Genomic DNA, 17415 nt, shown 5'->3' with positions numbered 1-17415 from the left:
TTTTCCACAATCAGACATCACCCGGTTGTCTAAAAACAGAAGATCAGGGCAGATTAAAGGACCGAAAAAACGCATCAAAACTCATTCTGTGTGATTATTTTGAATTGGGTGACAATAAATACTAAAATTTTATAACATAATACTTTGAAACAAGGAGTAAAGCAAAACTATTGTATGTATCTGTACGTCATGCTAAGTTATTGAATATCGGTATTGGCACAGAAACGTTGTATTAGTGCATCAACTTTATTGCCTAGTGAAGAGTTGCTATAAATTATAAAAATAAAATTGAATTAGATTAAGTTATTTTTTATTTTTTTATTTATAGCAGCTCCTCAATAGTCAAGAAAGTTAAAATGAATTACTTTGTTAAATTTACAAAAGTGCACAAGGAATTTTTACAGCAAGGTTGTTGTAGCATTTAAATGTAGGTATGGTTTTTGGATTAAAGAGATGGGTCACAACAAAATAAAACAAATTTGTCATTATTCACTCACCCTCAAGTTGATCCAAACCTGTACAGTATATTGTACCTACTCTGTTGGGCCGAACACAAAAATGTATTTTAAGGAATGTTATCCAAACAGATCTGGGGCACCATTCACTTTCCTGCTATGTAAGTGAATGGTGCTCCAGATCTGCCTTGTTACAAACATTCCTAAAAATATATATTTCTTTGTGTTCAGCAGAATTTGTTTTATACAGGTTTGGATAAACTTGAGGGTGAGTAAATGATCACAGAATTTACATTCATGGGCGGGATGCAGAATGTAGTCATGCATTAATATATGCTTTATAAACAGCTCATATGTTTATAGACAACTTATACAAAGTGGGAATAGGTCCCCATACTAAACAGTTACCAAAATAACCTTATTTGGCCCATGACCCAGTGGTTAGGTTGTCCATATTTCACCCAACCACGGGTTAAACAACCCAGTATTTTTGGTGTTTTCTTTAAAAAAGAGAAGGTGTTACAACATTGCTCTGTTTGAATGTGTATCCAGTTTCACACAGCAATGTTTGCTCAACCAACGGTTTGAATTTGGGGGAGATTTGTGTTTCTGAGTAACGGCAGATGAGTGTTTGGAAACATTTTTGATGAAGATCATGTATTCTGTATTGGTGCCGCAATTGGCAAACAAAATACTCATTTCCCCCAAACAAGTGAATTCAATCGAACTTCAATAAAATGGTTAAGTGAATTGGCTAAACATTCAATATGCTAAAAGAAAACCAAACATTTTTGACAGTACCAGTGTCTGGTTCTTGCTGTTCTACAGATGGGCAACTGAAAATCACAACTCTGCCAAAGAGCATTTCAGTGTGGTTTCTGCTCCTTGGGCCTGGCACTATTCTGAGGCTCTCGCTATGCAAGAAAAATATCTTTTGGCATCTGGCACATCAACCATATTTATTTTCTTTGGTATAAATGGGTGCGCATAATCACCCGTACCTGTTTTGTTGATGCAAACCGAAACACGCTTCATCATTTGTCATTTGGACAGCTTCTTTTAGATGTGGGCAGTCAATGAAAAGCCAAGCAAGAATATATTTATGTTAGTTTATTGAACACGACTTTTGACTCAGTATGGGACACAGAATGACTGACACTTTAGTATCTAAATAAATCTCTGAGAAAATAATACTGTCATCTAAAATGGCATGTCTGTCTTTAATCCAGTAAATCTCTAAAGTACAATATATACATATTTTTAATATTATACATACTGGCATTAGCATGCTAATCACAGCCGTAACATTGCGATTTTTGTTATTCTCGTTTATGATTGAGCAAACCATTTCCATTCCCCTTCATGACTTTAAATACATTCTCTCTCTTGCTCACGTAAGTGGATTTTAATGATACTTTGCACTCATCCATTTACATATAGTGCTTTCTCTCATCTATATACTCATTTTGCATCCACTGGCACAATGCCAAGAAAATGAAAGACGTTTTCGTAATAGAGTGCCACAGGGATGACGTAATTTTTTGTAGGCTAACGTTAATAATATTAGCGTATATAGGTTCCCTTGCAAAAAAAAACAAAAAAACATTGATTTTCCTCATAGACTTTTGGATTATCACAATAAATAAGATCTGCGTTTGTAAAAAAGTTTATGACAAGTTAGTCTTCACAGATGAACACAACTTTTATGATCGCCTTTTTATATTTCTAGTAAACACGTTTACATCTTAAAATGCATTAATCTGTAAAGATTAACTTGTTGGAAAAACGTATAAGTGCCTTTAACTTTTGTTAAACAAAAAGCTTATTTTTTGCAATAATCCAAAAGTCTATGGAAAAATTGCCTTTTTAGCGAGAGAACCAGCGTCCTGCTTGCCTCCGGGTTGGCCTACAAAAATATGTCATCTCTGTGGCACTCTATGGCATGCCATTTACTAGCTTGAAACTGTGTTATGCATCATATTTCCTGGAAATGTCTATAATATTATCCAAGTTTGCATTATGCATACCTTTATACATATAACCATTCATGCAAACTGAATAAAGGCCATTTCTTCATAGGCGGACAAGAGAAAAAAAAAGTTTTCCCAATGTGTTTCAGTTTTGTTGAAAAGCCCCGAAATCCAATCAATATTTTGACAAATCATTGACTATAGTCAGGACAAATTTACAATGGTTTTATGTAGGGCTGTCAAAATACATACAAATTAAAATTTGTGTTTGCATAATATATTTGTGTGTAATTATTATGTATATATAAATACACACATACATGTATACACTTAAGAACATTTTATTTATGTATATATTTTTATTTATATATAATATAAAATATATAAAAATCTAAATAAATACATATATTTACACATGTAAATGTTTCTTAAATGTATGTGTATTTATATATACAAAATAATTACACATATATTTTGTATGCGATTAATCGCAAATAATCTTTTGACAGCCCTAGTTTTACATTAAACCCTATATAAATCTGATTCTCTTGTTTGCTTTCAAACATGTTTCGATACACATTCAGTACTGTATCAACAGAACTTTGGTTCACTTTTGAAATAATGATTAACTGGATCCTCTGGATCTCAAACACGCCAGTAAATCGCTTACTTACGGTGCGCACTTAATAATTACAGTAGTAATAGACTAATGATTGGAAAGATTAAATCTCTAACTAGCTTACCTAAAACAGAATCTTTTACTTGAATAGCTATAAAGATTGTTTAAGATTATCTTAGTTGGGAATAATATGGCCGAGCAGCTGTGCAGTAATGATGCACATCACCTTAGCAGCAAGCAATCCAGAACATACCCACAAACACACATCTTTCCCGCTCCCTGACATCAGTCTCGCTGGGTATTTCTGGGTGCTATAAAAGTTGTTTAGACCATTCCAATGTAATGCCCGCTGGTGTGTGAAATTGAGGTAATTATATTGCGTTTGCAAGCATCTACCAGTGTGACCGGTTCCAGACTGAAAAGCTTATGGTGCTGTGGATCACGACAGAAAAAGCCTGGAGCAAAATATGGCCTTGAGCTAAAAGGGAACAGATTGGTCTAAAAGCATCACATTAAAAGGCTATGCTGCACATCCTGTAACAGATTAGACACATTACACGAGTTCAACTCCCCCCTTCATCGGAAGGGACAACAGCCGGGTTGACATTTTCCCCAGGCCCGAGAACTCAAAAGAACAGACATAGCTTACACAAAAACAGCACTTAGTGGTTTCTTCTTGGTCGCCCATTTACCACAGAGATGGACAAATAAAGTTAAGTCGTTAAGTGTTACGGAGATTTCACAGAGACACATTCCACTCCTTGTGGCGAGCGAAATACTTCCTTTCAGCACACAATATATCCAGGTTCACGCGCTGTGGCTTTCGTAGTAAGTGCCAGTGAGAGAGAGCGGCTCATGTGACCACCTGCTGTATTGCCGAGCGTTCGTGAGGACACGACTGGTCCCTGCAATGCAGCCTCTTTAGTAGCCGCTGGAGTTTATGGGAGAAGTTCTTGTTCATTTGCCTGTACATGAGGGGAATGGCAAAGCTACTAAAAAACGCGAGCAGCTCGGATAAACATCTCAGAAATAAGTACGTGGTGTTGTGTTGCCTCGCGGGAGCTCCAGCCACCGTGTGCACTAGCAAGGTCATGTAATACGGAGTCCAAAGCACAAACTGCACGCACACGGAGGCGAGCAGCAACCTGTGGATCGAGGGATCGAGCCTCCCGGAGTCCTGGTCCAAAGGGGTGGACTCCTTCCTGATACGGAGGATTAGCACGAACGCATAAAGCACGGCCACCGCCGGCACCACGTACCCGATGAACATCATGATGGCGTCAGCCGCTTCCTTGTTTTGCATCTTGGAGCACTCGATGATCTTGGTGGAGACGTGGTTGCAGACGTAGAAGAGCAGCGAGGAGAAGCTGGTGAGCACGGCGCCGCCCCAGATGAAGCCGCAGACGTGCTTTGTGTTGTAAACGCTGGACATGTAGGTGCGCGGAAGAGCCCGCTCGATGTAGTAGTCCAGACTGAGCAGCGTTGTGGAGTACATAATGACCAGGGAGGAAATGTTAAAGAGGATCAGGAGGGTGATGTAGGTCTCGTTGTTGTACTCCCACATGGGCCAGCGAGTAAATTTGGGACCCAGGAGTTCCACCGGAGCCACCAGGTTGAGCACCAGGCCGGCGATGGCTATGTTTACGAAGTAGACGTCGGGCATGGTCATGGTAACCTTGTTGGAAAGGTTGACCACCACCAGCAAGGCATTGTAGCAAAGGCCTACAGGAAAGCAAACAATGAGGTACACCAGAGAGAAGACTGACAGAATGAGTCCAAAGTCCTGACAGAGCCGGAGGTCCACGCTGTCGTCTGTCTCGTTGTAAACCATGCAGCTCCACATTGCTAGACTTCCAAAGGTGTCCAATCTGTGTTTCTGAATCATCTGCGAGAGAGGACATGCGCGTTAATGCAAAGATTTCATTTTCAACACTTAAATACATATATATGTTTTGGTGATATATTCATATACAACAGCTTTTAATGCTACGTTGCCTCCCAACGGTCCTGAAGCACCCACAACTAGTGTGTGTGTGTGGAAAATGTTGGCGTGTAAGGAAAGACTGTGTTAAATACTTGCAAGACATGACTGATCGTATAATCTCATTGCTGTTTCTGGGCCAGTAAAATGACCGAAACCTAAATCTGATGCGTACAGAAATAATTTCAAACATATTCAAACCTCATGCAAGTAGAAAACCACTTAGTGCACCATTAAAGCTAAATGTTTGCACTTCATTGCATCCCACAAGCTAAATAAACAAAACAATATGCTGAACAGCAAAACCAAGTGTGCTAGTGAGCCTTAAAGAGATACTCCAGCCAATTATCAAAATTACCCCATGATTTAATCACCCTCAAGCAATCCGAGCTACATATGTCCATCATCTTTCAGACAAACAAATTTGAAGTTATTTTAGTAAATGTCCTTGCTTTTCCAGGCTTATAATGGGAGAAAACAGGGATCAGGAAACAACTTCTGACTTTAAACCCCCCAAAAAGTGCATTCATTCTTTATAGAAGTAATCCACATGGCTCCAATGGTTTAACTAAAGGTCTTCTGTGGGTAATCGACGCGATTTTGTAAAAAAATCCACATTTCAAACTTTATAAACTATAATAACTAGCTTCCAGTAATGATGGCATCTAGTGGAATCTAGGGATGCACCGATACCGATACTGGTATCGGGTATCGGCCTCGATACCACATTTTCTAAAGTACCCGTACTCGTTAAAAGTCCCCCGATACCTGGAATCGATACCACGGTTTGAGAAATGTCTATGTTTGAGGGGCGTGTAAGGGGTTAATGCCTCATGTTGTCCAAAGAGGCAGAGTTTACAAAAAACTGGAAAACTAGTTTTTTTTTGTTAAATTATATAACTAAAGCTGTTACCTGTAAATTTAAATCATGTTTTTTAATTAAGTACTCGGTATCGGCAAGTACTGAAATGCAAGTACTCGTATTCCAAAAAAGTGGTAACGGTGCATCCCTAGTGGAATCTTGCGCAGCGAGTCCACGATGGCGAGTCTTATAATATCGCATTAATATCGTTTTACCCTGATTCCTGTTTTCTGCCATTATACATTATATTCTGCCCTATAAGCTTGGAAAAGCAAGGACTTTTACTAAAATAACTCTAAATGTGTTCGTCTGAAAGATGATGCACATATGTATTTACGGATTGCTTGAGGGTGAGTAAATCATGGGGTAATTTTGATGTTTGGCCGGAGTATTGCTTTAATTTAACAAAAAAAGAGGTGAAACGCTGTATGAGATCGCAGTCATACTTCTCTCCATAACAACAGGTTCCTGAGCCAAACCGCCTCAATTCAGCATCTAAGCTTGTTGGGCGGCGACAATGCACGTGCTGTGACCAAAGGCTGCCGTGATTTAGGATTTATGGGATGAGATGTGACATGTCACGGGTGGAGTGGATGCACAGTGTGAGGGTAGAGTTCAGAATGAGGTCACAGCACGTGCACATGCAGAGTGTGCACATCTGCATCGTACGCATCACAACATAATTTACTCATTAAATCGAAATTATATAACGCCCTTACTAAACACAATGGAAATATTTACATCACATTTGGATTAGTTTAAATTATTTAAGGCTTATTTTATTGCCGTTTTATCCTGTTAGCCAACAGCTCTTAAAGAGATAGTTCACTCAAAAATGAAAATTCTGTCATCACGTACTCACCCTCATGTTGTTTTAGACCTGTATGAATTTCTTTTTTTCAACACAAAAGAAGATATTTTAATAAATGATGATAAGCACACAGCTGGTGCAAACCACTGACTTCCAAAGTAGGAAAAACAAATCCAATGGAATTCAATGGGAACCGTTAACCATATTTGATCAAAATATCTTCATCATCATTTATCACAATACTTCCATAGTATTTGTTTATTCTACTATGGAAATTTGCGCATTGCAAAATGACATTGCAAATTGAAAATACAGCCAATGGAAACACGCCAATTTGCAAAAACTACCATAAATTGTAAGAAAGTTTTGAGCTCACGTAATGAGGTTTTCAGGCAATTCGGAAAATGTGTTTACGCAAAACTGCAATGGAAAGAGTTTATTCACATAATCGAAGAGGACGCTTTATGTACTAAAACCTCCTTGTAACACCTCATACGTGTCTGCTCCCAAATATAAGAAACTTATTTGGTCAATAATGTTTGGACAACACTCCTACAGGGCTTGAAATTGCGACTGTTTTAGTCGCATATGTGACCGAAATGTAATCTGTGCGACCTTAAAATATATTTGGGAGCATTTTTGCAACTATTTTGTGGTTTGACTTGTTGTGGTGTGACTTGATTTAGATTGTGTATGCTGTGTGCTGTTCCAGGTTCAGTGTTCTCTCCAACATTACATAACCAATCAAATTTCACCATTAAGTTCTTGCGTTTAATGAAGAGCGCAGATTGGCTAATATGAATGTCAATCATTCCTTGTTGTCGTGCTATGTTGGTACGTTAAGCGCAAAAATGTGAAAAGACAAACCGCGAGCATGAAGAGAACGAGCCGACTACAGCCAATGTTACTACTGTATTAATTCATAACGACGGTTTGGATTTAAATGCAACTTCACCACCGGAAAATAAGGCTTAACGTGAAAACTTTGGGAGAGAGTGGCTTAACTCTTTCACCGCCAGCGTTTTTAAAAAAAGTTGCCAGCCAGCGTTTTTCATGATTTTCACCAAAGTTTAATGCAGGGGTGTCAAACATGCGGCCCGCTGTTGATTTAAACAGTATTATTAGATATTAAATACATATTTTAAAAACCCTTTTAGGCGGTTTAGGTGTTTAGGTGTATTGTTCGTTTTTAATATGAGAGACTTGCGGAAAGCAGCAAAATGCGGAACATAGAGTAAACACGGTGCCCAAAAATCTTGCCGTTTTATTGTTACCGCTCCGCTAAAGATCCACCGATTCTGGTAATCCACTTTGTGTTTTCCCGCCCGCTCCGCAGCATCTCTGTGTCCACTCTCTGCCTGGAGAGCGAAGACGACAGTTTCCGAAGTTCGTTGCATTAACAGGTAGATTCATTACATTATATCAGTTGTTAAACCGGAGAATTAGTAATTTGTAAGTTTGTTTATGTATTTCTTCCGGTAATGATTTGCTGTCAGTGTTCTAAAAGTGCTAACAACTTAGCAAGCTAACAAAAACAAAATATCTACATTCTTATTAACGTTACAATGCTTGTCTAATCGATTTAATGTTCCCGATCAGATCTAAGTTAATATAAACACTAAATTTGCTGTTGTTGGTACACTTTGTAGACAAAAACTACAAAAAACACCAATGCCTTCACAAAATAACGACAGAGAACGGAAAGAGAGGCTTTTAGCAGCAGTTCAACATTGCAAACATGGATTCAAAGCTCCATCAAGCCAGCAGGTAAATCATATTGAATATTTAGCAGATTGTCACACTTTAATTCTTGTTATTGTATTTCCCATTATAATCACTTGTCTAAGTTGATGCTAGTAATATAACACATAATATTTATAATACTTTATTAAAACCATAATAATAGTACCACCCCCCACAGTGCCATTTTTGGTTTGGGCCACTGCCCCATCTAGCATTTTCTAAATGACTGTTCTTCTCATTACAAATATATTCCAAAGAAAAGTGAATGGTTTATAAATAATTTTGGCATTAAGGCAAAAGAAGTTAAATTAAAGCTTTTCAACCTATAAGGCCTGTGGGTTTTGTTCAGATGTAAATTTGTGTGTATAATATACAGTATGAGTGTGACCTTTTGAAATGTAGTTTTCACAGAGCTGTGTGTTTCTATGGTTTTCTTGCTAAACAAACTAATTAATTGGTTTGTTTAGTTAATTTTAACACAATTATCAGCACACTTAGGTTTAAAAAAATTGTTTAACTTCGTGGCATTATATACCATCCGGCCCGCAGCCTAAAATGAGTTTGACACCCCTGGTTTAATGCCTTCCAGAAAATGTTCTTCTTTAAATATATAAACATACAATATACCAAATGAAAGAACAGACCCTCTGCTTTCAAACAAAAAAAAACGTTTCATCCTACCTTTAGTGGTTCTTTTGCAATCAGCTTTTGAATATGGGTAGGTTATTGCAAAAACACCATATTTTGAGCAAAAAGCAGAGATAATTCCATTTTTCTGACGGACTTTTCATAGAGATCCCATTCAGAGCGATCTTTAAACAGACACGGACATGCAGCAGCTTGCCATAGGACAATACTTCCGGGTTTAAAAAGTTGCGGAAGGGCGCCACCTGGTGGATAATAGCGGTATTGCAGAAAGACGGAAAATCTCGTCATTGGCTGGGAAGCGTTTTCTCTTAATTGACGAGATATCTCGTCAATGGCGGGGAAAGAGTTAAAGATTATGAGTGGCTCCGCTATTAAAATGACTCGATGTTACTGTGTTTACTGTAAATCCAGTGAAACTGAGGTTGCAGGTAAAACGGCGTTGGTGACGGAATCCACACATTTTAAGTGCGAGACCTTGCTTAAACATGGCAAAAGTGCCAAAAACACAAGAAGTGTCGTGACATATGTGTTCATTATTGATGGAGACACCGACCTGTCTATCAAATAGTGTTTGATGATGTATGTGCGCATCCTGCTTGAGGGACATCCGACAAACATCCTTGTATACCATGTTGAGGTGGAACACGACAATGCTGATGGTATGTTTTAAAAACATTGCCTATTTAGTAGTAATAGCATCCTGGTAATGCAGTTATCAATACCAATATATATTAGCCTTCTATATTAGGGTCACTTTTGTAATGTCACAATTAATCAGTGTTTTACGTGTTTGCTAGATTTTTTATTGTAATCTTTATCATGTTACCAGTAATTGTTAAATTATTATTGCTGCTATATTATTTAAACAGCATTTGGGTATTATTTTAGAAATGTATGCAGCAAAAAAGACCAAATTTCAAATCCTGGCCATAGGATGTGTAAAGCCCAGTTGTGGTGTTTAATTTTTAATAAAATAAATCTATTAACTTATACATTGTAGTTGTGGTGCTTCGTAATTTTTGGATGAGTGCGCCTACATTTTTGCTGGTGCTCCTAACTCTTTAAAGTTGGGAGCACCAGTGCTACCAAATAAAAAAGTTAATTTTAAGCCCTGCTTCTACATCTCAAATATTATAAAGTTACCTTTATGAAACACCTCATACGTTGCCACTCCCAAGTATTAGGGCCGGGGCATTCCTTAGCATTAATGTTTGAATAATACTATGTCTCCTTCAGTAAAAAAGAAAAAAGCCTAGTGTGGTGGATGTGATATTGGTAAACCTACCAACATCAGTTGACGTATTTGTAATGACTTAACGCGAAAGGAAAAACTATGTTTTATCGATTTATCATTGGTTAGTGGAACCGCTGTTAGAAAATATCTCATAAGTTTTGCACAACTCTGTAATGGAAGCACAACTTTTAAAACCCACGCTAAAGTCTCATTATCTAATTATTAAGAGATCAAAATTTGATTTAAATTATCGATTTCCACGTTTGACACGATCTTAGTCAAGGTTATATTTTCACAAAATGTACTTTACATTATGCAGGATAGTTGTATGTAGAAAACAGTAAATCAATATAAAATTACTGAGTCTCATATCAAATGGTACTGCCTGTTTTTTGTTACATCACAGCCATAAACTATGATTTGATACAAGCTTAAATTATTAGGCATTAGGATGAGGGATGTTAACATTTAGTTCGCTTCCGATGGCCAAAAATTACTGAAATGTCAGAACGAGGCAGTTTTCCAGAAAACAAAGACTGTAAATTGCAAAAGCATATGCATGAATAAACTTAAAATCTTTGTCAACTTCTAAAATTACACTTGTATACAGATGGCGTCAAGCTAAAGAAATAGATATGGACTATTGCCACAAACTGCAACTCAAATTTCACAAGGTCTGAAAAAACAAAAGAATATGCTTGTTCTGGAACTAAAAATAATGCAGTTATCAGAAAAGCAATACACTTTTCTTTGACAGCTACTTCCTTAAAAGTAACATACTTGTGTAAACCTTCCAGACAAAGGGTTTTGGCTTTGATGTCTATGCCAGCATGTATTTAGTAGTAATGCTGGAGTCTACCCAGACGATGCCGCCTAAAAAAAAAGCGACTGTTGAGTGAGGGTTCCTCTACGGGCTTACGTAACCCAGCCACGAAGAGGCTTGTTTTGGCCTGAAGACAGGCAGCTATGGATTGCTTGGTCTCTTGCTGGAAGGTGGAGACTGTCATTTACCCTTTTCACCTTGTAGACAAACACCTATTGCGAACCAGAGCTGAAAACATGTTATTGCATCAACAAGCAGCATTTAATGTCGTGGCAGTGTATGTCTACCGGTATCATCTCAACACTCCAAGTAGGTGAAACTCTCGTCTGGAGGTGAAATAACTTCTGAAGGTTCTCTGATCTTGTTTGCACTGTTACATTGTTTTCCTTACAGGCAGAGGAATCTAAACCCAGCCCTGCTGGTTACAGGTTAAAGAGAAAATAAGCATTGTGAGAAAACAATGCGTGAGGACATTGCTTTGTAAGGGCAGGTGTAAAAGTCTGCCTCCACACAGCTTTAAAAGCCATGCCTGGATTAACTACATGAATACTTTTAAATAAACACAGAATAAAACACCTTTGCAAAAGGACTTCATTGCATTTCTAGCAGCCGAGCCTATGACACTTTTCCACTTGTACCTGACACTCTCTGTCTTGAACTTAAAAACAGTGATCTCTCTTTCAGTTTCGCTTCTTTGTGTGACTATAGCAAAGGACATGATAGTTGCATTACTCTTTTTATTATTATTACTACATTATTTGATGCATGCATCTTGTCAAGAGACCATGACCAAACATTTTTTAGGCTGGTGGACTGAAGCATTCCTGAGAGGGTGCATTCGGAAAAGGAGTTTTAACACCTGCAGTTCACAGGTTAAACACGCGAGAAGGCATAAACGACCGTCCACTGCATTCTGTAAATGACAATGACCCCTGTTATTAATTGATTGTTCCTGAAACAAACATATAAAACATCTTGGCTGACCATGCATTTGGGAGTTGTTGGAGTGAAGCCGTACTTGACACTTTTAAAGAAGACAACAATCCTTTGAGTAGATGGGAGGAGGGCTGCTCCACACCCCTCGTATCCCAGATGGAATTTACAGCAAATTCTCAGAATAAGCTGAGTGATGTCACATGGTGGTTGAATTTTTTAAGCTTTGTGCATGCACGCTGTAAGGGTTTAGGTAACGAATAACAAATGGAGAGTAGGGCCGAGAGTTTTGAAAACATGTAGCGTTGTTGTGATTCACTTTTCAGTTCTGCGTTAAAGCTACAAGGATTTTGCAATCAGTAAGCAGACTGAAAAACAACCGTTTTCAGTTAACTAAAAGTGTTGCAATGCATTTACTGCGTTTGTTACATCAGAGATGACGTAAGGAAATTTATGAATGCTTGTGCCGGTCTGATACTGCGCTGTGTAGATACCAAATAATCCTCTATTTCAAAACCAATCAGACAAATAGCTAAAATGATATGTAATGATATTACACAGATTTCTGTTCCTGTAGATCTACACTGTAAAAAGTTTTAGTTGGTTTTTAAAGAGCAACAATGGTCAGATTCACGATTTTAGATTTCCTTTGAGGTGTAAGTGTGTATTGATATGCAAAATGTACAAACCCCAAGGTAAACTATGACACATGTTATCGTCTCCAACGTCAGGGTTTCCCGCAGCACTTTTCAGTTCGGGCGGCTCACCTAAGCTGGGATACCCTACCACCTCAACAAGGTCGTCCAAAAAAAAAATTCCCTAGACAAAAGGCCGTCAAGTGCATCTCGGAGAATAGCGTGGACGCACTTCACACTGCGAGTGGGCACGTGCCACATGCCCGAAATGAAAGAAAGACATGGTCCGTCAATGTCTAGAGGATAACTAGCCTGTTGATAAAACATTTAACTCATTAATAATCTAGTATGTGTTCATTTACTGTCATAGTTTCTTCAAAATTGAGTTTTATTTGAGTGTTTTAAATAAAAATATTTTCATCATGACGCGTACGCCCGCCCCTTTGATTGCCACGCCCTTGGCCCGCCCACCTGAACAACCCTACCACCTTAACTAACAAATTTTCTGCGGGAAACCCTGAACGTAAATCTCTTTTCTTGGACTACGACAAACAGACGGATTGTAGGCAACGGTTTACTTCCTGGGCCTGTTGACGTGGACACGCCGGTCATTATCATAATTCCAACCGCTTTGACTCACAGCCTGTAAGTTAACTCCTGTTAGCATTGCAGTGTGACTGAATCTTTCAAACATGGTAAGGAGCGCCACATTTCCATCTGATTTCAGAGGTATTCAGGCCAATCACAATGTACAGATTTGCTGGCCATTCAGGGACACAGCGCTTTTCAGACCAATGAGGCAGGATATTTGGAGCTACATATATACGGTACGTGGAAAATAATGTGTTTTGTACCACAAACCACACGAACACATTGTATTATACCAAATACAGAAAATCACGTTGATCTTAAGCAATGAAATAGGTGTACTTTAAACTTGTACTTGAATGTGTGGCTGTCAAGATGTTTTGCATTCCACAGTGCCAAGTCATTTAACTATAGACTGACTATACCTGTTTTAATTTTTTTATTACACCATAGGACATTCTTACCTGCTATTCATTCATCATAAAACTTTGTTCAGGAGGAGGTAAAAAAAAACTCAACACAATAAACCCTCAGCACATATTTTGAATACTGTAAATCTTCCTGATACCAAGGACTAACCCTCGGGAAGGCGTGTTTTGTGCTCTGCCCAGTCATCAGCAGGAGTGATTGCTGTTTTTGTTTACTGAATGCATGGCTTATTGCTAGGCACTTTACAATGGAGAAAAACGAATGCTCTGTGCGTGAGCTTTCCTGGTGAGACAGACCGAGTCAGGCAAGATTTGCATAACACGATTTGGTTAAGGTTTGTGGAGCACCCAGCAACTTACATTTTAGTGTACTCCAGATTGAGATAATCTCACGAGAGCATTCTGGGCCCTGAACATGCTTCTATTAGATTCATGAAAATATATTAACTTATTTTACATCAAGCTGATATCATACCATAATAATAACATATCAAAGTTGACATCTATGAGAAAACTGGATAACAGGTTATGTAATCCTCTCATGTCCAACTGGACAAGCCAGACTTGAGTGTAAAATGCTCGGTAGCATCTTTAGGAAAAGAGGAAATGAGGCGTCTCAGTTTAATATGATGACTAAGATCTTCAACAGGACTCGCCGGCACACAGCCAAGTCCTTAAATGGCACATAACCAATAGTAATGAAGTAATGTACAGTCTCTGGTGTTGTTATGAGAATTCAAATGACTTCTCAGAAACATCATCATCCTCAGGTACATTGCAACATCAGCAAATTTCGCATAGTATGTGACTAAACTTCAAGTAAAACACAAATTTGTTGTTTTGAATGTATTTAGATCATATAATGTGCTACTCTTTTATACAGCGCAACATTACTAAAACTAAACACATTTCAATAATACTAAGTTAGCCTATATTTTGTATAGCATCTTATAAACGAATTCACTATACATATGCATCTTCAACATCACTTTGTTACAGTTAAAAATAAATAGAAATCTTCATTGTTGTTTTATCATTGTATTATACTTTATTAGTTAAAATAAAAGGTTAAAATGAGAAGCTACAGTGTTAAGATGTGATGGTACACCATGTACAAGTTCCTCACACTCCATGTTGATGCTTACAGTAACGTTACATCAAATCTCTTCCAGTCGCCCTTTACCGTAAACATAAATTATTCAAAACGAACAAACCTTGAATTCATTATCTTCCCCATGAAATTTTCAACGAAGTCTTTTTTTTATTAATACAAAATGTAGAGTGGACTTTTTATTTTTAATATATAAGAGGCTGAAAAAGTTAACCTGCCTGATTTTCACTCAACTGTCACAAATATGTCACGCGCGAGTTGTGGAGTATTAGAAAAGTATCTTATGTTTACCTGAACGCTTTATCTAAACCTCTCATCCCTCCTGACGTTAAATCTGACTTAAAAACAAACTTTAACTTCAACAACAACAACTAAATATGAAAAGGTATTGGCTAACCTACTCACCAGTGGACCAGCTCTTGGCACGGGGACAGCTCTACGGAGGCATCGGGTTCTGCTGTATTTCCGTTGACATTTCTCCTCAGATAATATGCCAAAAGCTCCCAAAGCGCTACATATACAGCCCGGACTTCAAGTGAAACCAAATAAGCAAAATGCGATCGATAAAAGAGCCGATTTGTAAAGTAAACACACTTGCATGCGGTGTACAGACGTCTGTGGTCGGTCACAGCTTGTTCTGGAAAGGGGAGGACGCTGATGATCTTACTACGAATCGAGCGGTGCTGAACTCCGCTGTGTGTGTACACACGTCACGTGACCCTCCCCCACAATCCCTAACTTTACGTTTGCCAATCCTAGTACTAAAACGGCTTGCTTCTTACTATTCAAACGCCTCGCGTAAACCATTGGATAGGGACGTCTGATTTATTCATTAATATTCATGAGAAGACGTTCGCTATTGGGAGATAGGCGAGCAACGGCCGCGCCTGCTGATTAATATACATAAACAACGCTTAAGACTATTGGAAGGTTGCTATGCAACGTGAGCTGGACTTGTTTTATATTCATTAGCAAGCCAGGCTGTAGTAGGAATCGTAATTTTGCTTAGTTCGCAGTCATTGGTCGAGTACGGAGGAGGGAGGGGTGACATGCAGCGACAAAACGTTTTGAAAATGTTCAAAAACATGCCACAAAAAAGCAGCCTTGAGTCTGCAGATTAGAAGATAACCGATCTACAGATAAATCTGAAACTGAATGAAGAAACCTAACGTTACTTGGAATTGGCAGTTACTTTTTACACGGAGCAACAAAGTAAGGTGTGTTGTGTGGGACAGAAATGTCTTAATGTTTACATATGCATTAAATTACTTATAATAGTTCAATAAGTCATTGTTTGTACAAATATTGTTAATTCAACTTAAAGAATGCAGTCACAAGCAATATGATTATCAACTAACAAACTAGAATTTGATGAACAGAAGTTTTAATGTATTAATTCCCCAAATATTTCTGTTTTTGATTATTATAATGCAACAAAACTAGCCCCAACAAAACTATTGTTTGATTACATCAGACCCCCATGCTTTAATGCAGTAGGCCCGAATTTTAGTTAATGTCTCCCCAATAGTATGATTCTGTGTACTTTACTAGTCATTATCCATTGTCATATGTGGCAAATCTTTTCCTTTTTATCATATTTTTAAGACCTAAATGGAAGACCTCGGTTCTGAGGACAATATGAGCTCACAGATAACAAGAATTGAGACTCACAGTAAGTTCATCTCGGTTTATGACCTACATTTTGTAATCCAGACCACAGATCATAAGAGAGATGCTGTATTTCGTAACAACCTTTTTCACTCTACATATCTGCTGCATTGTGTTGTATGTAGTTTTTAGGTTAGGGCATTGGTCATCAACAGGGGGTCCGGGGACCCTTGGGGGTCCGTGGTGGTATTACAGGGGGTCCTCCAAATATTGTTTGAATGCAAAATAATATTTTTGACAAATGAAAGTAGGCATCAAACAAAAATGTATTAATATGCTAATAAAAACTAAACTAAATGAAAAGCATAACATACCCACAATATAATGTATTTAGGTAAATTAAATGTAATGTAGTATCCCAAAAAATATTCTTTTATTGTCTTTGTAACGTCACCATAATAACAAAGTATGTATTATAAATAATAATAAATACAGTCCTAATTTGGGGGCCTGCTCCTCCTCTCTGTCCATTAAGGGGTCCCTAGCCTGAAAAAGGTTGAAGACCTCTGGGTTAGGTTATTCTAACCACATGGATTTAAGTATTTGAAATTTTAAGATTGCAGGTAAATGAAATCTATTTAATTCGCAGTCCATTTCAAAGCATAGAAGTATATCAATTTAATTGAACATTTTAAAATACTTTAATACCTTTGTATAAAGAAAGAGATTACAGAGATCTGTGCCTCAATTTTCTCAGAACAATTGGCCTAATCTTTTTTAATGTGTTCTGAAAATGATTCATTATAATAGGTATTTTAATGTGGATTTCTATAATAGTGATTTGCAAATCACGTGGACCATAATCCTGGACGCAATTTCAAAATTGTGCTACATTAACCACAGTTATAGATGACACGATTTGTGGTTTTATTCAAGCTGCTATCGAGTTATTAAAGAATTCGTATT

At 37.8% G+C, this 17415-nt stretch overlaps 1 protein-coding gene across 2 annotated transcripts; it reads right to left on the bottom strand.

The window, feature by feature from the left end:
• Positions 1-1550: 1550 nt before the first annotated feature.
• Positions 1551-15529, bottom strand: gpr146 (G protein-coupled receptor 146). Of its 2 annotated transcripts, none has more exons than XM_065255450.2 (2): positions 15239-15529; positions 1551-4929 (listed from the first exon to the last, which is right to left on the bottom strand). In XM_065255450.2, the coding sequence occupies exon 2, from the start codon at positions 4927-4929 to the stop codon at positions 3898-3900; it is 1032 nt and encodes a 343-aa protein (XP_065111522.1). In that variant the 5' UTR covers positions 15239-15529; the 3' UTR covers positions 1551-3897. The 2 variants fall into 2 exon arrangements, with proteins under 2 accessions (XP_065111522.1, XP_065111451.1); XM_065255379.2 differs by having other exon boundaries at positions 15247-15525.
• Between the last annotated feature and the right edge of the window lie 1886 nt (positions 15530-17415).

Source organism: Paramisgurnus dabryanus, chromosome 3, assembly GCF_030506205.2.
Source record: "Paramisgurnus dabryanus chromosome 3, PD_genome_1.1, whole genome shotgun sequence".
NCBI lineage: Eukaryota > Metazoa > Chordata > Actinopteri > Cypriniformes > Cobitidae > Paramisgurnus > Paramisgurnus dabryanus.
The sequence above is the reverse complement of the archived record's forward strand: the minus strand, read 5'-3'. Positions and strand labels throughout refer to the sequence as shown.